At 40.6% G+C, this 23,688-nt stretch overlaps 1 protein-coding gene across 4 annotated transcripts in view; it reads right to left on the bottom strand.

Moving 5' to 3' along the window:
- Window positions 1–23,688, bottom strand: part of ndst3 (N-deacetylase/N-sulfotransferase (heparan glucosaminyl) 3) — a 49,753-nt gene that overhangs the window by 11,890 nt on the left and 14,175 nt on the right. For all 4 annotated transcript variants that reach the window (XM_085409850.1, XM_085409851.1, XM_085409852.1 and 1 more), the window contains 6 exons: window positions 23,090–23,244; window positions 21,585–21,770; window positions 14,431–14,559; window positions 1,692–1,874; window positions 1,063–1,159; window positions 87–210 (listed from right to left, as the gene is read on the bottom strand). In XM_085409850.1, coding sequence (XP_085265976.1) covers window positions 87–210; window positions 1,063–1,159; window positions 1,692–1,874; window positions 14,431–14,559; window positions 21,585–21,770; window positions 23,090–23,244 — 874 coding nt within the window. The remainder of the gene's footprint in view (window positions 1–86; window positions 211–1,062; window positions 1,160–1,691; window positions 1,875–14,430; window positions 14,560–21,584; window positions 21,771–23,089; window positions 23,245–23,688) is intronic.

The raw sequence follows: 23,688 nt of genomic DNA on the forward strand, positions 1-23,688 counted from the left end.
TAGGCTGTGTGTGTGTGTGTGTGTGTGTGTGTGTGTGTGTGTGTGTGTGTGTGTGTGTGTGTGTGTGTGTTTGTGCTTGTTCTTACCAGTCAATTCCTTTGTGGTAGTTGTTGGTATTGAAGAACTGGACCTCCTCATAAGTCTTTGGACTTGGGAAATTGCTGGAGATGGAGGGATGCATGAGTAGGAAGAGATAAAGTGCTGTCGTTCCTGGAAGAAAGGGCATAATTCATAACTGGCTTGTTAATTCAGCTCAGGAGAGAGTAGTCAGTGTGTGTGTGAGTGTGTGTGTTCATCAGTGTGTGTGAGAGCTGTCATCCACTGATCCATACTGGATGAGTTTTCCCTCCGCAAGATTTATATCTTGCTGAGAACTGATTATGTGAATGTGTGTGTGTGTGTGTGTGTGTAGTGATCATAGGCCTTCCCATCAAATGATTTAAAACCATTTGACACCAATCAGCACTGGGGCTCTGGTCGTGCCCTCTGTCTCGCCCTGAGCAGCTCTTTTCACCCAGTCCCCCTCACACTATCTCATGCACAATCCTGCTATTTTTCCTTCAAGTCTTTTTTCCTGTTTGTTCCAACATCTCTGACTTACCCTCTAACAAAATGAGGATGTAGAGGGTTGTAATTATTGTTGTTTGGTTGCTAATGTTGCTATAATGACCCCCTCCTCCCATTTGGGAGATTATCACCTGGTTAATGAGCGGCTAGAACCTCCTAACCTTTCACACCAAACAGCAGCAATTAGAGGACTTAACTCAGGACTTGTGTAATGTATACACACTACCTTGTTTTTAAGTCTTTGAAGGACCCCCAGTGAAAGAAAAAGGAAAAAAGGGAGAGGTTCTCTATCTGTGCATCTAAAGTAGATCACATGTGGGTGGAAGAAAGGTGGTAAGAGCCTCCTCCTTTGTCTGCCTCTGACAGGACCACAAGAGCGAGGGGGGATTAAATGAATAGGCTCTGATGTGGTAGTTCCAGACACCTGGGCACACAGAAGCAGTCTCTTTGTTGTTTGTGCATGTCTGATTGTGGGCTTTTTTTCTGCATCTTTACCTGTTTTCTGTGGTCCTATTACCATGAACTTGGGTAATCTGTCACAGGTTTTTTCTTTAGACCAGATGTCTTTATGTCGCTTGTCATCACACGGGTTCTACATCACAGAAAAAAAGGGATTAGAGGTTAAAGCAATCATGCACATATTATACACAGAAACACAAACATGCCCCTGAAAATCCATACCACAGAGGATTTGCAGCACAAAAAGGAGGAGATAAGCATTTGTTTTTGTTTTATGCATACTGCTCATAAGTCACTACAAATTTGTGTAAGCTTATATACTGTACACTCTCAAACAGTACTATTAAAAGCATCATATTTGAAGAAAAAACCTTGATATTTGTAATATTTAAACAAAAATCATGATCATACGCAAGCAAAAACAATTACAATCAACCAAAGCAAATACCACCTAAGTAGTGTTTTCTGACCATGACATTACTAATCTAATTTCAGATCATTTGTACATCTGAATATTTCAGGATTTCTTTTTCTTTGTCCTCCAGAATATGTTTTAATCTTAGTAATAAGAACATCTTATTACTCCCAACAGCACCGATAAAACCGTACAAATGCAAGGAGCAATACAAGTCCATACCTGTAGGAAAATACCATAGCAAACACACCTGCCAGAGTGGGTTTCTTTGTTCAGGAAAGAGCTGAAAGTATTTGTGTGCAAGCTGGAGCGGCGGGAGGGTGTGAAGCTTCAGGTTCGTCCATGAGCGAAGGAAGGAGGCCAGGTGGACAAATGTGTAGAGCCCCAGTCGATCATTGCCGTAGTTAGATAGGTGGGTCATGAATATACTTATCTGGAAAGGACACAGGCAGAGAAGGTGGTGGTGGAGAGGGAAAGGATGTAAATAGAGAGTGGGAAATATGTACTTATTATATTTTGTAAAATTGAGATAAAGTCAAAAAACCATTTCCCAAGTTCCCCATGTTTGTTGATGTTGGTGCAGTGGAAAGCAAACAGATTATTTCTCAGAGTGCGATGGCTTTAAATTCCCTAACAGAGCAGCTGTCCAGCAAGTATAAATATTTGCTATCACTTTGCAAAGTGACACAGTCACTTTTGTTATGTAAGATTGTACATTAACTTTTAGCACAACGCTGCTTTCAAGTACAAAGAGGCAAACAGATAAAGTGAAACTGATGTATTCACCACTCCTAGATAAAGCTGAGGAGGCAGCACAATGCTCCTCGTAGCCACCGGGTGATCGGAAAGATGCACCTACACATGGGGGAGTGTTTCAGATTGTGTTCACAACAGTGAATGTCTGTGAGGAAGAAGGTAAGACTCAGAGGGAGCGAAGGAGCGATAGTGTGCTGGTCCGGGCTATCTGTCCACGGCTCAGTGCTTTTATAGGCTGATCAAAGAGACAAGCTAAGATAGCTGCTACAGACAAATGCACGCGAGTCAGTGTGCGCACATAAACTCACACACACATGCTTCTTTTGTGATTGCACAGAGCTTGAGAATGTGTCCGGATGAAACGGTAACATCAGCCATTAAGGTATGAATTATTTGTTGAATGTGAGCTTGTGTGTCAGTATGGATGAATAAATGTGTCTGTGTAGAACACACACACACACACACACACACACACACACACACACACACACACACACACACACACACACACACACACACACACACAGCCATGTATCTATGATTTCTTTAGACCACATTGATTTCTTGGAGACTAACAATAACTATGATATAACCATAGCTATAAAGTGCTGCCTTAATTAAAACCTCTCTTTACCCCAACCATAACCCGAACCTTACTACAACCTCAAAACAACCTCGCCTTTAAAATACATCACATTACAGAGTTACATTGCATTATCCACTTTCATTCCCTGGGGAGTTACCCGGACCCTACCAGTACCATTTTCCTTGCCTCCCCTTTATGTTAATATTGACCTTATGGTTTTTTTTGTTCCTAAAATGAAAGTAGTTCGTGCACATGCACAAACATACAACGACTCATTCAAGCACAGAGAGTGAATTTCCTGATGACAGAGGACTGTTGTTGCTCATCTCTAACGGCGAAGGTTGCTGTAGATACAGAGCGACACAGTGTCGGGGGTTTGATGGATCAGCGTCCGGCTGACCTGGAAAGCTGCTCAGAATACTGATCGCCTCTGAACATTGATGTGAGTGTGTTAGCATGAGAGACACAGTGGAAAGGAGACAAGGGGAACAGATGAATTGTGGGATACTTGTGTGAGAATGCAATGGTATCCACGTCAGACAAATTTTTCTTTCCTTTTTTTTGGTGCACGCGAGTGTCTATGTGTGTGTGCCGCCGCAAATGTTTATGCATTTGTGCATTCCAACGCAATTGAGTGCATCCGCCGGTGTCTTCTTATCTTGTGCTCACTGTAAGCAGCCAGCAGTGCACCACCCAGGCTTGCCTGCTTCATATCAATCTACTTGATGTTAGAGCAACAATGTGGAACCACTGTCAAGGCATCACCGAGCACTCAGCCAGGAACAACAACAGAAAGGCACTCCACTAAAAACTGTTTGCTAGCTCATCCTCTCCAATGGATTGTAATGTGAAAACCTCAAAACCCTTTTCCTTGGAAGATGAACCAAACAAACAAAAAAAAAAAAACATAGCTGAAGCACTACTCTTAGAATAGTGTAAAATTAAATCCAACCATGTCTCACTGGAAACAGCCCCACTTGGGATTGAGAATGAATATTGTGGCTCAGTATTTAGGGTGGAGCGTGTGGGTTGCGAATATAAATGAAGAGGATTTGGAGTGGCATAAATTGAGTGCAGGCAAATCCTACCTGTGTAAATAAGAATGATTTCAAAATCTCATTTTTTGTGTTGTTTTGTGCTTTTTTTTGAAAGCAAGGCAAGATGATCAAAAAGTGATTTATGTTCCTTTCACACCACTCAATAGCCTATGATGGCTGTAACGGGACAGGCTGTGCTGTGTGTGTGTGTGTGTGTGTGTGTGTGTGTGTGTGTGTGTGTGTGTGTGTGTGTGTGTGTGTGTGTGTGTGTGTGTGTGTGGCGTATATGCATGAAAGACAAAGAGAGCAAGAGAGAGAATCCCAGTGTTACTGAACATGGAAATGATTCATTATGGAGCTTAAGCACTGGCTGCCAAATTAAACAAAGGGGGAAAGGAAAGATGATTTGTGTTTGTAATTGGAGAGCTGCAGAAAAAGAGAAGAAGTACAGAGAGGGCTAACAAAGGAAGGAGACAGCAGGAGTAACCTTGGCAGGTGAGTCTGAATTAAAAAACAACAAAAAAAAGCCACTTGAGAGAATGTTAATCTCCCAACACAGCAAAACCTCCAAACCCTTTCGGTGGAAGGGCTCGCTCTGGCTAAGAATTCAATTACCAGAACCATATAAACCTTTTCTTGTTGAATATTGGATACTTTTCCTGAATACTGGATAGCTTTGAGCCCCATATGTGCGTTTAATAAAGAATACTATCCTAATAATTTAACAGCAGAATTGGGCTTGAATCGTACTCGGCGCTAGACTGGAAGAGAAGTATAAAACTCCAACTCCTCGGTCTCCCTCTTTTAATCTTTGTCCCCTGTCTTTTTCCCCTCATTCCCCCCACGTACATTCATTTCCTTCCTCTTCTCCCATCCATTTAATGTCTTCCTCTCACTTTCTCATCTGCCTAAAGAAGTCACTTTTTCATCATCTTTTTTTCCCCCTCCTCTCTCCAATCTCATGCTGACCTAGATGATCTGATGAGGCGTGTCAGTCCAACATGGAGTGATGTTCTTCAAACCCCATGCACACATGAACACGCGGGCACAGAAACACTCACGTACAAACATAAATACCATGTCCTAGAAGATTATGGGTCATGTATTTTAGGTTTGTAACATGCGCCAATCTTCTTGAACATTATTGCATTTTGGAAGAAATTACTTGTTTTACTGATCTATCTATCTTTGTATCTACGTTGTATCTATTTATGAGAATATATATATATTTATTAGGGGTGCAACGATACACAAAATTCAGGGTTCGGTTTGGTTCGATACTTTGGTGTCAAGGTTCGATATTTTTTCAATACAAAAAAATGTTCACGCTTTTTTAATTTGTCATTTATTAAAATTATAAATATATATTTTAACTCAAAAGTACAGTTTTTAAATTTAATGTTGCTGAAACAACAAAGGGATAAAATAATAAATCTATCTGATTGAGGAATCACTCATCTTTGGAAAAGAGAGTTTATTACAGAGAAATGGCTCTTTCCAAAATAAAAGCTATACTATACGCTTCTTCTGGGCTATATTCTCAGCAGCATATTAAACATATCAGGTCCCCATAAGGAGAATCATGTGCTAATGGCTGTCTAAACGACTCGGGTAAAGTTTGTAGCATGCGTGCTTGTTGTTTTTGTCTGCTTCCACTTGTCTTTGCACTAGGATGATGTCGGCATAAATGTGCAGTCATATTCGTTGTGTTCCCACTAGTGCTGTCAGCGTTAATCTGAAATGACGTTAACGCCACAACACGGCAAATCTCCGTTAACGAGCTACCGTGGATCGCCCCGTGCATGGGGCTGGACGGCGTCAACATGTTAACAAGCTAACTGCGCTAACGCAGTAGTTCCCACCAATTGAGCATTGCGTGGCACATTCGACATACTGTTTTACTTTTGTCCATGACACGCTTACTTTCAGGGTCAAACTTCACATGAAGACCAAAATAGTTCCAAAGGCCAGATCTGAATGAGGGTGAGGGAGGTTCAATATTCCATGTTGCAACAAGCTTAGCTTCTGTCTTGCTAGCTTGCGCTGCGCTCAGTGGATCTGCGCTGGACAGTGCAGCCTAGGCGGAGTAGTCGAGTGCAGATCCACTGAGCGCACAGACAGCATCGTCAGAAGAAAAGTTGATAAAATAAATTAAAAAATTTTATATAAGCCAAAAGGGGAAAGGTTTTAAAGATGGGGCTGTGTTGTCTACTATATATATATATATATATATATATATATATATATATATATATATATATAGACAAGACAGTACAATACAATATGTAGACTGTCATGGATTTTGTAAGTGCGTTACGTGCAGTATTACAACACTGACCATCCTCAAACCTAATCAGACATTTAAATCACCCTCACACAGCTGGACATTTAAAAGAAGCTAACGAGTGATAGCTGAAGCTATCCAGAGCTCAGAGCCAGCCACAAGCCAGAAGCCATAGTATGAGCGAAGGATCAAAGCTAAAGGAAATTTATAAGGAGAGAAGAAGAGAAAAGGGCTGATGGCCTGCTATCTGGTGAACTCATAAAAAACTGCTGGGAAATGATGTAAGAACCAGTTATCTGTTATGTGATATAAATCTATTTGTTTGGAAGTGTAAAGATGTCAGGTAAAGGTAGGTGTACAGCACCTCTTTTCAGTTATTTCAGTACAAGAAGAGCCGATAAGTTATTGCAGTTTGAGGGAAATTGTAAAGTTTAATATTTGATTTTATTGTAAAAATAATATTTTGCATTGAATGAAAGTTGTTTTGTTTTGTTAGTTTGTTTGTAAAAGCTGTCATGTTATAGTTCTTAGAAGAAAATCTGAATTGGCAGGTCACAAAAAACAGAAATCACAATGGCCAGAAAAACTGCAATCGGTGCATCTCGATGACAGAGCTGTGGAAGGATGAGATTTTGATGAGTCACACAATGGAATAATTTAATGTTTTGGGGAGTAAAACTGACACTGGGCTGGCTCAGCCCCATCTTTAAAACCTTTCCCCTTTTGGCTTAATCCCCTCATTAATATGCACACCAATAAACAAAGTCAGATTTCCAAAATGGATATGAAAAAACGCAAGGGAGAGACTGTGGGCCCCAAAAAATAGACCCTTCAGGCAAATATGGCTGAAACTGCAGAAAACAGTCATGTGCATGCTACAGGCCCTTTTCAGGCTGTCACCACCATCACTGCCGACAATAGTGGTGGCAGGCAGCACAAAGAGCAGGATGAGGAGAAAGAGAGAGATAAAGGTGACAGAGAAGGAAGTGTAAAACTTTAAGCAAGCTATAATAATGGCTGGCTGCCTGACTAAACAGTCTGTCATTCAAGGCCCCTTGATGAGACTGGTGGTGACCACAGCAGCTGAAGTTTATAAATTCAGGCAGAGAAAGCGACACAGACTCAAATTCTGCAGATTTAACTCTGCCTTGTTTTGTCTAAGTTGCTGGTTTTGTGAAAGTTACTTTTTCTGCAGCTCTGAAATGTTGTCTTATTGGAAGAATGTCACAGTTTTGTTCACCGCCATTCCTCAACATTAACGTTAAGCCAGCTGGCAGCATTTCTTGTTTTGTTCATTCATTTATTTGCGTACTGGGCGAGTAGCGTTTGTTTGAGATGTGGAATAAAATGTGTTTCTGAGCCATCGCTTGTTAGGACGATTATAGAAAATATACTGAATCGACATCTCTGCTTTCTTTCACTTATTAAACAACAATTTCTCTATTCTTTGGAGTATATTGATATATCAAAAAACTACATATACTTTCAACAATAGGATATAATCCCTTATTATTTAAATAATAATAATAAATATCCCTTATTATTTAAATAATAAGGGATTATGGGAGTTTACACTTTACTCATGTTAATTTTGTGATCTGTCATGTGTCACACGAATTCTTTGTCTCTCAAACACACTTTCTTTAGGAATTTTTCAAGACGTTCACGTTGCACACTTTGTCTGGAAAACATCTCTGATCTGATCATGACACCTTAATTATTTATCATAATGTACAATTTTAACAATGTCACTTTTAAAAATACATTTATCCCATTTCCTCTTTCTTAATTTTACTTGATTACTTAAAGCTTCACCAACCTCATGAATTCTGCACAAAGACAGGAGTGCCAGTCTTAAAATGTTTCACTGTGTTTGTTGTGCTACTGTTCATGTGTTTAGCTGCTAGTGAGGTTAAGATGTGTGCCATGTGAAGTTGTGTGTCAACTATCCTGCATAGTACTAAACAACCCCCCCCCCTCCCCACACACACACACACACACACACACTAAATAAAATTTTGGTATCAAAAGGCAACGTCAGAACACAGCAATGGTGTTCGCAGAGAAAATACAGCAATAGACACATTTGTAAAAGATCAGTGGTCGCTAATTAAAAATGTTACGTTTTTATCTAACAGTTAACTTCATATTAAGTTTAGTAAACAGAAAATAATAAGATCAGTACCTCTTTTGTGAACACACTTTCCAACAGAAGCTTCTCAAACAGCAGAAACCTTCCAGCGTAGAAGTGCCTTGAAAAACTGTGTAAAACTTCACCTAAGTTCTCCATAGGTCTACTGATGATTTATGCAGCCTTAATTGCTTCTGTTTACTCATGCTCTCCCAGACCCACTCCATTATTTTGAATATATATATGTGTATATGTGTGTGTGTCTGTGTGTTATTCTCCCCTCAACCATTTCCAAACCAGCACAACCAATCTCTGGTGCTTTTATTCTCCTAAATGTGTAGCTGTAGTAGCCTGTTTCCCATTACAGACCACTTAGTTCCACATACATTCCTCCCTGATTGAACTGTTATTGCTACTAAACAGAAGCCTAAATCCCTACCCCCAGTTCTTCCTCCTTCTTCGCCATCATCCTCTCTCTTCTTATTGCTCTCGCAGTGGCTCTCTCTATTCCCGTCTCACAGGCCATCTCACTGTCTCTGCCTCATCAGTGGATAATTGAAAGCTGAACATCAATACAGCAAATGATTTCAATTCAATTTATTCTGCCCGCTCGAGTCAACATCTACTGGCCCCGTCCATACTGGCATCTTTCACAGGTTTATTCTCACTTTGTAATTTCTCTCCCTGTTTGGACTGTGGCTCATTTTGTGTGAGCATGTGTGTGTTTGAGGGGCTTGATGTGTTGACGAGCTGCCAAAGCCTTCAGTTGCAATCAGCAGGAAAAAGGGAAGGTGGAAAGGAGTGGAAATGAGACAAAAAGGAAAACGAGTGGAAAGATTCACATGTGTGAGCACAGTCAACATGCAAATGTTGAAAATTAGAAAAAGAGAAAAAAAAACAAAAAGATAAGATGAAGAGAGAAGGGAGGCCTCGAGACAGCCTGACAGGAGTAGAAGGAAGAAGCATGTGAGGGTGAGAAGTGGGTAAAACAGAGGGCTAGGAGGGAGGGAGATTGTGCTGATATTTGGTGTTTGGCTAATAAGCTTAGTGGCAGAGCTAAGCGCTAAATGTCAGCCCTGATATATGTCTATAGCTCTGCTTATGCCAGCTCGACACACATTTATACAAGAAAGAAAGACACACACACACACACACACACGTACTGCAGTAAGATGCCTTGGATGCACAAACATTGCAACGGTGTGTGTGTGTGTGTGTGTGTGTGTGTGTGTGTGTGTGTGTGTGTGTGTGTGTGTGTGTGTGTGTGTGTGTGTGTGTGTGTGTGAGAGAGAGAGAGACCCTATATGTGCATCACTTCCTCCCTGTATGTGTCTGGATTCTCAAGTGACACAAGATGCCGTGACCTGAAAATTAAATCTCAATCTGTCTGCCACCTTCTCACCCTGCTCCCCCTTTTCTCTCCCTCCCATCTTTCTCGACATCTCTCTGGCCATTTATTGGGGAATGAATTGTGGCCTATTGGCTGTTTGCAGAGTCCAATCAATTGCTGAGTGTACTGTTTACTGTATATGAGAGTTGAGCTCAGTAAACGTTAATGCAGACTGGATTGACGCAAAAGTATCCAGACCCTACAAACACACACGCACGCACATGCGTGCTTTTGATTGTTGCCAGGAGTGAACGGCTACAAAAGGTCAGTTAAAGTCACTGCACAGAAAGTGTCAATGTTACCAATGTGCAGATCATCGAACAATAGGAAACCCTCGGGGACTAAAGCAGAAAGCTAGAGAACGCTATTGATTACATGGGCAAAGTGCACACACTAATTACGTTTTTACGTCTGCAAAATGGAAACATAGCAGCGAGAAAGCGAAAATGATTTATCAGTCTGTATGTGTATGGACTGTGTGTGTGCAGATGTATTCATGGCAGATAGCTCCCACTTAGAGCGAAAATTGCTTTTTTTTTTCTTGATATAACAAGAGGAGAGTTTCATCTCCCTTTTTAAACTAATTAAGAAAGTGAAAGAGAGGACAAAAGATAGTAAAAGATAGTGGAAATAGAGGGGGGGTTGGGAGGGTGTATTTAGCTTGTGTGTGTGTGTGTGTGTGTGTGTGTGTGTGTGTGTGTGTGTGTGTGTGTGTGTGTGTGTGTGTGTGTGTGTGTGTGTGTGTGTGTGTGTGTACAAGAGAGGGACAAAGAGGACAGAGTGTTTTCGGATTATGCTGAGTTCACATTATTTATTTTACTTCAATGTGTCCCTGAATATGCTGGAGGTTGGTTTATTTGTGTTATATATTCATTAAGAATTAATGCTACACAATTGTATTAATGTATACTGCTATTAAAGCATGACATTAATACATTTTTAATGAGGATTGTCAGAATTTACATGACAAAAATTAGGGCCTAAATCTGGAGCATGTCAGTTTGACGACATGCTCGGCCTTACTGCGTCAAACAGCGCTGCACTCCTGTGTTTACTAGGGAATTGTGTAAGTAGTCCAGTATTTTCATAGTAATTTTCTACTCTTAGTGAGCACCCAAAGTGTTTTTTTACTACATTCACAGACATGAAGACTTGAGGAAGCGAACCTCCAATCTTCCAACCCACTCACTCCTGTGCCACAATAATAGAAAGCAGTTGCATGTTGGAGTCGTCAAAATGTTCCATCATCATGGAGGCAATTAAAAAAATATGATTAAATCCGTGATGTTTTTCATTTTCAGGTGGCACATTCTCAGTAAAGCTACTTTCAGCTGCTCCCTTGTCACAAGGCGTGACCACATGGTTTGATTTGGTAGAGGATGCCCATCAGCAAGCAAATGCGGAAGGGATTTGCTCCTCTGGCAAGAATCAAGCCAGCAACCTTTCACTTGTCAGGCAAATATGTAAACCGTTACACAGCAGAGCAAGGCTGTCATAGCTAACTGAATCAAAACTAAAAACTTACACTAGATGTGAAAAATACTTTTGATCACCTAAAATAGAAATAGAAATAGGAGAAATTGAAACATTTTTGTGAACTTGTAAAACTATCTAAAAAAAAAAAAAAGGATCTGTCATTTGTTAAGTATTTGTTAGTTTGGTAAAATTTTATCACAACTTGCCTGATGAGGCTTTGATGGACGAGATTATTGAGACTCGCGATGTCGATGAAGCCTGTGAGTCAACTGCTTTTTAATGTTCTGTGTTTACATTGACCCCAGTCACCCAGCACATGGACTCTTCACCCTCCTTCCCTCTGGGAGGTGCTACAGGAGCCTCCGGACTAAGACCACCAGGTACCGGAACAGCTTCTTCCCCACAGCTGTCAGACTCCTGAACTCTGCCTCCTGACATCTGACATCTGACCCACGTTAACACACGGACTGGACATACACACACCCACAATGGACAACTGTACCCTCAAACACAATAATAACATGGACTGAACCACCACTCACAACCACTAGCACTTTATATAGCCTCTGTAGAAATTACCCACATATCTCACTTATCTTAACTGCACTACTGTATAATTCTGTATAAATAATCATTCTGTAAAATACGATCATTTTTAATTCTACAACTGTTTATAACGTGCATAGTTCACATTTCTGTATAGCTGTATATCTCATATTTCTGTATAGTTTTTTTTATCTCATATTTCTGTATAGTTTTTTTTATCTCATATTTCTTTATAGTTTTTCATATTTATATCCTGTTCATAGCCTGTACATCAAATCAAATCAAATCAAAATTTATTTATATAGCACATATTAAAACAATAGTGACCATAGTGCTTCACAGTCAGTAAAAGCATGAGACAGTTAAAACAAACAATAAAAGAGGACAACAAACAATAGGTAACAACACAACAAGCTAGACCAGCCAACTAGACAGAATCAAAAGCCAAAGTAAAAAAAATAAGTTTTAAGACGTGATTTAAAAGACTAGATCGACTCGGCAGTACGACTATGAACAGGGAGGTTATTCCAGAGTCTAGGTGCCACGGATGCAAAGGCCCGGTCACCTCTCGGCTTCATTCGAGTCCTAGGTTGTGCTAGGAGCCTGTGGACGATCTATGAAACTGTACATAGCTTGTACTCACTACAGCCTGTACATACTTATAGTTATAGCATATTCATAACGTACTTCATACTGTGTACATTATAACATACCATAATAGAGCCATTTCTGTAATATACTTACATATCTATATTATTGTTATATATATTTGTAATATATCTATATCATGGCTAAAGCACTTCTGGATGGGTGCAAACTGCATTTCGTTGCCCTGTACCTGTGACATGTGCAGTGACAATAAAGTTGAATTCTATTCTATTCTATTGTAATACCTGCACTGATTGTTCTAAATCTTGCCTCTGACATATGCCCTCCATTCAATAATAATTAAAAAGAGTAAAACTAACACTGAAACTAATAAAAACAAGCACCAGGTACTTTCTTGGCATCATCATAGATTCCTAAGCAGTTCAATTTCACAGATATCAGGGAAAAGTCGAATTTATAAGCTGGAGCCAGCCCATATATCACTCAGCTGATGTTGGCTTATCACAGACATACTCGTGCCACTGTTTGCATTATCCAGCATTTACCGCTATCCTTTTCTTTTGACAGAAAGCAATGCAATAAAAGATGCTCGGGGGGATGTCAACACATAGTTTGTCCAGTACAGCAGTCCCAACTCTATAGTCTGCAGTATTTACAGCAGTATGTCTGCACCACGTAGAAGAGTAGCATCACAACTGGGCATGACAGAAACAATAGAGCCAAATTGAGGTGTGGATGCAGGTGAGGAGTGATGTCTTCACAGAACAGAAAAGATTTCTCAGCATCAAACCCAAAAGTCCTGAATCAATTGGGCTCCAATTTAAGCCATGGCATGAATTAGACAGGCTCTTGCTAAATAGCATGTAATTAACATGACTGATGTGACATGTTCAAAGTGGCCATACTTTTAGAGCCACAGGTGACCCTTTCTGCTGCTACACTTTTCCTGCTAACTCAGTGTATTAATACAATCTGTCTCACTCATCGTAACAATACATAACAAGCAGCGCCCCTAATCACGATGCTGGTTAGACAGAAAAAATTGTGCTCCCTCTAGTATTTGTTCCGTGCCAACCACCTAGTTTTGTCTATTATTAGAAAGCTATTGTTGCTGCAAGGGGAAATGTAAAACACTTCATGTTTGCTGGAGACTTACCTGATTCAAAGCAATTATAAAAATTATGTAGAACTCAATACATACTGATTCCTATTAAGTGTCATTTGAGAGCAGAGCAGCAATTATTGCAATGGAAACGTCATGCATTATTTCCTTTTAAAACACTTCAGACTTTGTGCTTAAAAGAAGAAAACGGGAAGTACTGAGGAAAAACAGAGAAAATGAGACAAAAAGAAGGAAAGAAAAGAAAAGAAGAAAGAAAACCTGAGCAAGAAAAAAGAAAGACAGACGGAGACAAAGCGGTGCAGAGACAGAAAAAAAAGAGGCAGATTGGGTTGTTGTACGGAGCCGCACTTGACTCTCTGATGTTCGGTGAGTTCTGACAGCTCCTCTAGTTCAGCGCTCCCCTACCTGACACTTCAGTAGAGCCTACTGCTGGTCTATGAGCGTCACTGTGTGCGTCTGTGCACGTGCACGCTCGTGTGGCTTGAGACAGAGGCGGAGAGAGAAAGAGATTGTTTGGGGACAATTCCTGTGAATTTCTCTTGTGTGAGTGCGTGCACTCGTGAGGATGTGCACATGGATGAGTATCTTAACTGCCACCAAAACCTAATTTTGTTCCTTAATTCAAAGCAAAATCGAGTTGAGCTGACATACACAGCAGGGGTAAGTGAGAGGGGGAGGATGCGTGCGCGGAGTGTGCGTGCATGCACGCCCGTGTGTGTGTGTGTGTGTGTGTGTGTGTGTGTGTGTGTGTGTGTGTGTGTGTGTGTGTGTGAGACAGCAACCCCCCTGTGGTGAGACCTAATTTAAAGTGGGGAGATGAACACAGCTCCACAGTGAGAAGCAGCCCCTGACAGGAACAGAGACAGACAGACACACACAGCAAAAATAAAACAGAATGAACCAGACAGAGAGGAAGCTACCTTTAGAGCGAGAGCAGGAAGCCCTGTTGGTTCTATAAGGTGAAAAAAAAAACCTAACTAAAGTGCTGTCCCTATATCCATTTGCATGAGAAGTTGTGTGTTTGATTGTGGGCGTGTTTTCTCTGACTCACTGGGTTGAGCAGCACGGTGAGAAACAGCTCTCCCCCACGGATGCTTTTGTCCAGTTCTTTTGGTCCTCCGGGGTATTCCTTATAGTAGATGGTGTGAGTAAACAAGCCACACGTTTGGCGAGGCAGCACCTACACACAAAAACACAGACACAGACATATGATATATTTTCATTTTAAGTCAAAAGTGCGAATAAATAAGACAAATATCATTATCCAGCACTAATTCATGGCAATAATAATGACATTGGGACATCTCTAGCCTTGTTAGACTCCTGGGCTCACTCGTTCAGTATTCCCAGCTCCTTTTTCAGTGGTTTTTATGTTGAGAACTGGATGTATGTGTAAGTCAGTTTACTGGCAAAATAAAGAAACTCTGACACTACTTGGGTCATTCTGTTAATTATATAACTAACACTGCACCATGAAAACATGGCACAACAATGCTGGTCAAAAAAAAATAAATGCATTTTTGTGCTAAATACATATTTTCGGAGGGTACTTGCCCAAATCAATGTATAGAAAACTTCCAGGTTTGCATGCAAATCTTGGGTGGAGATGTTGTGTGAACCTTTTCTCAATGAAGTTTTGGATACCTTTAGTGCAGCATTTAGGCTATATTGATGTTAAAAAAAACTACAAAATGTTGAATTCACTCTGACCACTATAATAATGACTAATGGGTGAATTTGGGCTTACAGTTTTCACAGAGCATCAGAAAAAAGTGACAGCAAAATAGTTCTGATTTTTTGTAGAGGCTAATGTAGCCTTGAGCCTCTGGCTTCAAGCACAGATGAGGAGCAAGCTACAGACATCTGGTGACCTGGTTTTCATTTTCAGACTTGTAATCTTCATATGACATCTCTTTAAGCAGTTTATCCAATATCAAACCGTAAAGCACTTTATATATATATTTTTGTAATATGGTGTGATCTCAATATTCCTGTGATCACACCTTGTTAAAGTGAGGGAATTCCCATTTAAGAGGCATATGAAACCAACGTGATGCAATGATTTGAAATCGAAAAGCTACAACAGCTGGTCCTATGTGAGCTTCTTTTTTAAACTACAGATCACTCATCCATTTCAAATGCAACATACAAACAAACCAGGTACAAAGATAGCGTAAAAAATAACAGCAATGACTCGGATGACGGATGTAAAGATTAAATGATGATAAGATTAAATGTGCAGCTGTGTGTCTGTGTGGCGTTATCCAAACAGAAAATGCAGACATCTGAGCAGGTCATTCTGATGTGTCACACAGCATATGGCATTGTTAACTGCGTACATCTGCAGATGGCTCAAGTCACAGTCTTGCGCAGTTCAACAGACCTTATTCACAACTAGCGCTTTGACTTGGCGTAGGATTAAAAGGAAAGGCGTAATTACTAATGGTTTTATTCAATTCAGGTGTTCCACTTCCAGGCCCTTTGGTATTGTCCGTGCTGGCTAACTGGAACGTAGCCATAATAGAGCCATTATTATTATTATTATTATTATTATTATTAGGTTCTTAGCTCTACCTTTACTTTCCTCGTAATGACAAGTCAACATGCCGACTGTGAAAAAGGTTTATCAGAGCCCAATTAATGGTGTCAAAAGAAACACCACCCCCTGCATCAAGTGCGCTTGAGCTGTGTGTCCTAAAGTGCTATCCAGCCGAGATGTCTTCACCAAAGCAACAGAGACCTTGTTTTCATGCAGGTGTGCAGCACAAGGCATTGGTGATTAGTTAAATCTTCCTCAGGCACTGTTCAGTTTTTTTCACCTCACCTGCACCTGTTTGGTATTTTGGTAACTTGCTGTTTACTGAAGCAGGAGGAGATGATAACAGATTACTTTTAACCCCACCTCAAGCAGGTGCACTGTGCACCTTTGGCCATAAAAATACATAATAAAAACACCCCACACCCTGTACAAACTGTGTAGCTAGGAACCTACATACAAAAACTGGTCCAAAACGTCAGAAAACTGAACTGAGTAAAGACTGTTTTTTTCACCCCCAAAAGAAGTACTAGAAGTTAGACTGTTCATGCAAACAAACATTATTTCTGTTAATTTAAATGATTTTCCTGCGGAGATATGGAACAATGGGGGAAAATGAGAGGTTGCCAGATCGAGGGTTTTAATGGTTGATAAACTAAATGTCTTTTAATTAGTCCATTAAATGATTAAATGAAGAGAAGAGAAGAGAAGAGAAGAGAAGAGAAGAGAAGAGAAGAGAAGACAAGACAAGACAAGACAAGACAAGACAAGACAACACAAGACAAGACAAGAGAAAGGGTCTTTCAAAATAAGTGCATTAACTTCTTGTGAAGCACTTCTCTGTGTGAAATAGAGAGTAAAAGGCTGGAAGCACAGATATTGGTTTATCTATAAAACACTGCAGAGTCAAAAAGAGAAAGAGGGAGAGAGAGAAAGAGAGATGGAACCGGAGAGAGTGAGAGAGAAGGCCACCAGAGCCACAGACACTCAGCACTATTTCACCAAACCAATTATCCACAGAGCTATAGCTCAAACTGATATAGTACATTTTAAAAAGAAATGCACACACACACACACACACACACACACAAGTATGCATGTTTGCACATCTGCACGCGCATGCATACACACAAACACGCAGACACACACGCAGCACAGCCCCATATCTCAGTGTGATTTGTTCTGATACTGTGGGTCCAGTGGGTGGCTCTCAATCTGCTGACAGAGACACACGCGCACGCCGATTTTACAGCCTTAAGACAACTTCCTGTCCTCCTCGGAACAAACAAAGATGGAGCGAGCGGCAGAGGAGAAAGAGATTAATCGACAGAAATTGCGGGAAAAATTGGAAGTGAAAAATGTGAAAGGTAAAGACAACGGGAAGGATGTGAGTGATGTCCCAGAATAGCAAGACAATAGGTCGGGAAGCGAGATGAAGCATCAGAATCTTAAAGTTCATCAGCTAATTTATGGTGAGCTCATTCGAAACTTCATTTTTAACTCGCGTGGAGGTGCACATTTATACACACATGAACCACCACACAAGCTGCCTCTCAGAAAAACTGTTCTGCCTCCGTGAGCTATGCTCTGATTTTGTTTTGTTTTTTCTGGCCTCCCTTTGCTATTTAGTCAGTGTAGCGTGCAATGTCTTGGAGCGAGAGATGGGCCTTTTCAACACACTGGTTACACTTTAAACACAGTTTGATGTCACCACAGTAATGTCGCCTAAGTAGCTGTCGTGTAGCTTTCAGTCACATCACTTGATCTTAATAAAGATCTTGATGAAGCTCGTGTGACACGGGTGCATGGGTGGCGTGTCGGGGCAGCGGTTTGAGCCCAGGCTGGAGCCTTTCTGTGAGGAGCTTTGATGTTCCTCCAGTACAGTAGGTTACCTCCGGGTACTCCAGCATCCTCCCACACTCCCAAAGACATGCATGTTAGGCAAACTGGCTGATTGGATGGACGTGAGGTATGGCCATGGAAGTGCTTTAAATGCACAGAATAGTCTTCTGTGGATAAAAGACTTGTAGTCTGCAGTGCTTTGAGTGGGGTGTAGGGCTAGAAAAGCGCTATGTAAATGCAAGTACTTTACATTATGAAAAAAAGCTTCAGAACAGCTAATAAATTCACCTCGAGGCGAGATTAATTTTTTAAACTGTGTTTTTCCAAAAACCAAAAGCTGGGCAAGTTCATCAAAATGAACATTTTAAGACATCCAATAATACTACTTCCTTTAAACACAGTGTTAATGAGGTTAAATTGAGCTTTTTTTAATATATTATACGATTAATGTGCATTGTTTTGAAGGCTTCTATAGGAGTGATTTAGTCACAGCATGTTTGGGTTACCTCGTAGATCACCAGTGGCAGATTATTCTGATTCACAGACCTGCGTTTAGTGTAGGATGCCGGAGGCAATGTCACCACATGTTTTTTTTTTAAATACCATTTCCTCCAACATGTAAATGCAGAGTCTGTACTTAGCAGTGACGGGCGAGTCCATCGGTCCGCGGTCTGATTTTGTGGAAGCAACACGATCAGGAAATCAGTCCCTTCATTTCCTGCCTGAGCTCAGCTGAATATATCTAATTTGCATATGTCCTTGCCCACTGTCAATGTGGATGAATATTTCCAACTGAGAAAACACAAAACAAGTTTGTTTCACTATTCAAAAGTGTGTCATTACAGCCTTCACTTAGGTTTGAAAGACAAAAGGAACAAGTGTTTCAAAGGCAACGCTTGGACAGCGATATCACTCCTGTCAGCTGCAAGCACGGAAATGTCATGATCCTGGGTCTGTTGACCCAGCGTTTTGAGTTTTAGTTTATGTAAGCCCTTCAGGTTTCCTAAGTTCATTTGTTATCATGCCTAGGTGTTTCTAGTTCTTATTATTTCCCCCTCGTGTTTCCAACTATGTTAAATCTCCCCTGCTCTTCATGCGTTTCATGTCTGTGTCTTACGTTGTCAAGTTCGGGTTGTCATGTCTATGTCTCATTATGTTTCCTGTTTTATTGTGAAGAGGTCTGGTGTTTCTGTGTTCATCGTGTTCAGTTTTACTCTCCCACTGTGACGTCATTATGTTCATGTGTGCCAGCTGTGTTCCCACTTCCCTCATCATCCTCCTGTGTGTATTTAGTCCATGTGCTTTCAGTCATTTGTTGTCAGGTCGTCTGCTCATCCATGTCAGTTCACTATGGTTAAGCTTTTTCATGTTTTGTTATTAGTTCACCCAGTTTAGGTTATTGTTTAGTTTTCACCGATGCCCGATTATTTTTACCCTCATTGCTAGCCTCAATAAACGGCTTGTTTTGTTTATCCACACTACGTTTTGGTCTGCGTTTGAGTCCTCCTCTGCAACACATACGGTCTGCCCCAGCCAGACTGTGACAGGAAATCTCTTTGTTTTGTTTCTGAGCATCTGAAATTGTTTCAGTTTTTCTGTCAGCAGCTTTTCAAGTTCTTCTGACATAAAACACAAACAATTTTATTTGTGGCTTTTCTTCTTTTCCATCTTTCTTTGCGATGTGTTGTTTCGTAAAATTGTTTAACAGGTATGTATCCGCTTTTTCCCCCCTCATGTTTTGCTTTTCTTTATTGAATTCATTGATTCATAAGTTTTCATAAATCCTTACTATTGATCATGCACAATAACTTATTATAGCCTGTCAAAAAGTGAGCGTGCCATTGTAATGAGAGGAAGTAGGATTACGTCGATGTCTTTTATGATGCTGTCATGAGAAAATAAAAGTAGACTTCAGGGACTGATTAGAAAATTGACATAGCTGTCTGTTCAAATTGTTTGTTCGAGACCCTTATATGACAGAACAACACGGACCAGTAATTTTGGTGTCAGATGTGATTGGTTCTTTTGTCAATAGGGGAACTGTTGTGCACACTGACAAAGAGCCTGACTGACAAGTGAATGAAGAAAAGAGGGGGAGGCAGGGGGAGGGATGAAGGCAATTTGCTTAGGTGAAATGGGTGACAAAAGTTTTATTCTATTGTCGTCTCAAATGGCGACTGATGAATTATTTATTGGAGCATAAAAGTGCTAAAAATGCTCTCATTACCAAACCTTTTTAGTCTGCGGTACATCCTGCACATATAGAAAATAAACCTAAAGAAAAGCCCAGCCCGTCGACTGCACTGGGAAGCCATTAAATGTTAAATTAACGTGAAGCTGAGCATGCGGTGAGACAAGGTCAAAGAATTCATATCACATACACCTCTGCGTACACAGAGAGGTTACACACCATGCACAGCATCACTGATTTTTTGTTTAGGGGGCCGCAAGAAACAATCATCACGCAATTTACTATTCAGCAAAGACTTATTTAAACACAGACGGGAGTCGTGCGGGTTTTTTCAAAGCAGGATAAAAGAACAGAGCCACAAAGCAAAACATTCAAACAGATTTAAGCTTTTTTTAAGTTCAGCTGCTCCACAAATTTAGAATCTGTTGTTTTAATTCCAGTCAGAGATCTAATATTTATTTCTTTATTTTTTTTCATCTGCAGGGAAGGACACTTGTTAATGTGCCTTGAGTGCTAGAGTCAGTCCCACAGAATAACATCTTCAGAGAAGAGTCATCATTTTATCTGGCCAACCTGACTCACCAGCTTTTGTCAGAATATGCTAGAGGTGGGCAGATCAATCGAAATATTGATAGTACCGACACCAATACTGGTATTGGATCTATGCTAGCACGATATGATCGATACTTTGTTGTAACTCTAACTGAATTGTGTTAAATTAATTACTTTTTGAAAGATGAAAACTATACCTCTAATGTGCTCTATGAAAAATATCTGAACCTTTTTGTGTTGACTGTCACATCTGTTTTATTTATAGACTATTACACGAACCAAATTCCTTTAGAGACGGGCACATTTACATTTACAGTTTAAAAAATACACGAAAAACTGAAAGATGTGTTTGATTTGTTTTGTTGTACTTTTGTTGAAATTAAAAATCACAGTAATTTAGTGGTCATTAAAATATGTTCAGAATTTCCAAATTGATGATGATTCATCGCAAAAGTTATGACACACTGATCTCCTCTAGATAACTTGCCTTTATAAGTTAAAAGTATCGTTATTGGCCATCCTGGCCCTGTGTTTACTTAGTATCGGATCGATACCAAAATCGGCAGCGTCACACAGCACTAGAAAATGCACATCTATGCATGGTCTGCCAGGCCAAAGTGTTTTATTAAAAACATGTCTGCACACAGCACCAGCTCTGACTTCTATCAAAGAGGAACCCGCCACAACACAGAGCTGCGCAACAACAAGCTTAATGACTACTACTTCTAGCCTGAGAGAAGATGAAAATAGCAAAAAAAAAAAAAAAAAGGAGAAAGAAACAGCAGGGAAAATATAAAATAATGAAATAATCAGAAATATGTTTTCAGGAAAAAAAAACATGTTTTGAAATGAGATATTTGACAGCCTGTTTTTTGGAGCAGGGGGGTTGGCATTTAGCTGCACACAAAACGAGGCATGTTCAGCTATAAATATCTAACAGGTAGATGGGAAGAGCCTAATTGGTTTTCATGCATTTGCAGCAATATGTCAATTAATCAATGTGTATTTATCCACATGAGCAAGGAGGGATGCATTTGCATGTATGTGCTGAATGTGAAGCTGATCGCCTGCGTCATCTCCTCACCATTATGCTGTTGTGGATGAAGCCCTTACGGTAGCGGGCAGGTTTGAGGTGGGGGTACTCTTCAGTGCTGGTGACCCGAATGTTCCACACACGTTTCCAAGCCTCATACAGCTGCAGGTGGACCGGGTAGACACCCGAGTGGTGAGGGGCCACAGCGTAGCCCATATCCACCGGGATGTTGTGGTTCTGGAGAGAGGAGACGTGCAAAGACACGAAAAATGAGGTTTATACACATAAACAAAGAAATAATGGCATGCTTGCAGCTCCCAAACAAAGGACTTTGTAGCACATAAACAGCCTGACCTTGCAGATGAAGCATGTGCCTTGTACCGTGTTTGTTATGATGCTGGCCTTCGGGTTGGAAATTAAAAAAAATATATAGTTTGTACGAGCATGTGTGCGTGTGTGTGTGTGAGGGTGGATGGTTGCCGGGTGCATCCCGAAGACTGATGGTGTTGTCCTTTGCTCTGACACACACCTACACACACTGTCAAAGCTAAGCATCGGCGGCCAAAGGGGATGAAGGAGTGAAGTGTGCATGTGTGTGTGTGTGTACAGCAGAGGCTAGTGATCAGACTTTATGTTCACGCTCACCTTCAACAGCATGAACCAACCCCTCCTCGTTGTCTCGCGTGTGTGACAACGAATTCCAGCACGGTCATACAAATCATTTTTTGCTCGCTCACACAAACACAAACACATACACACAGGTACTAACAAAGCAGACAAAATAAAGCAGTGCAGAGCAACAAAAAGCACTCAACCTTGAGGGCTTCAGATTAACCAGGAGACATTAAATAGGACTCAGGTGTCTTTTAAAATAAGTGCATCATTCCCAGCAGGGATATTACATTTTATTTGTCTGTCGGAAGCAAAATTGTTCCTTCGCTGCTGCGCCCCAACCAAGTCTCAGTCTGTTAAAACATGCCCATATGCAACTAATTTGTTTAGCAGGAAGTGTAATCTCCCCAAACATTTGTAAATATATCATCAAACATAAAATAGCACAGTTTACATGGCATATGTTATCGTGTTTGATGTCAAATCGCAATATGAAAAAGGCACCAAAACGTCCAATACACTTTTTAATGACTCCAATTTATTAAATCCAGACACACCTATATTATTGCATGATTTTAAGCATGAAAACAATTCAAACTGGTGACTTATAAAAATGTAATTCCCCGCAAAGTTGGCATAAAAAGGGAAATTATCTATAGGGACTGAAAGTGGCTGTAAAAATGTTTACATGTGCTCTAAAGTTGAGCAATTTATCACGGGAATAATCTTTCGGCACTGACTCGCTTTTGAATCCAGCCTCATGTGGCCACGCAAGGAACTGCAGTTTTGCAATGGCTTCATTTTCAGCCCCACACGTCAACATAGATGCCCTTGAAAAAAGTGCAGTCTTGGGAAATTCGTATGATCAAGGACCCACAAGACGAAAACCACACTGACAGAGACGGTGAAAGAAATATGTGTGCGTGCTTGCCCATCCATCTCACCAGAGCAAACTCTTTGTTGAGGACCATCTGCTCCAGCAGTGAGGACTCATTGTGGAAGAGGTGAGGCTGCATGTGGCTCCACATGTGGGGGAACCACCAGAACTCATCTACATACTTCAGTAGCAGATCGTCTCCCTCGTCCTCCTCTGCTGTGCCTACGCTCACAAAAACGCACAAACAGAACAGGGCAAAAGGAGAAATAAAGCATTAAGCACCTTACAATAACAGGCAGATTCAGATTACGTCCAAATGAGTGCTATCCATAGCTTCCTGCTGGTGCAGGGTTAGATAAGAATCACTATGCAACCCAATTGTCTTAAGGTTGTGTTACTAAATATGGTAGTCCGATACCATGGAGATGATGCCATAGCAATAACAGATGCGATGGAGATGTGTTCTAGTCTGCATCAGATTTCTTCTAATTATAATCATGTTCGGCCTCACCTCGATTTTTCTTTTCCAGTGAATCCCACACCTTCATTCTCTTACTGCAGATTTAGACAATTTAAGTAGAAAATCAATAAGCACTGTCCTTGGAGCCAGAAGGCAGCGGAGGATCCAATGCAGTATGTCATAACCTCATAAATGTGTTAAATGTG

This window comes from Rhamphochromis longiceps, linkage group LG6 (genome assembly GCF_057381845.1).
Source record: "Rhamphochromis longiceps isolate RC_006_pf linkage group LG6, R_longiceps_female_GT1.1, whole genome shotgun sequence".
Taxonomy (NCBI): Eukaryota; Metazoa; Chordata; class Actinopteri; order Cichliformes; family Cichlidae; genus Rhamphochromis; species Rhamphochromis longiceps.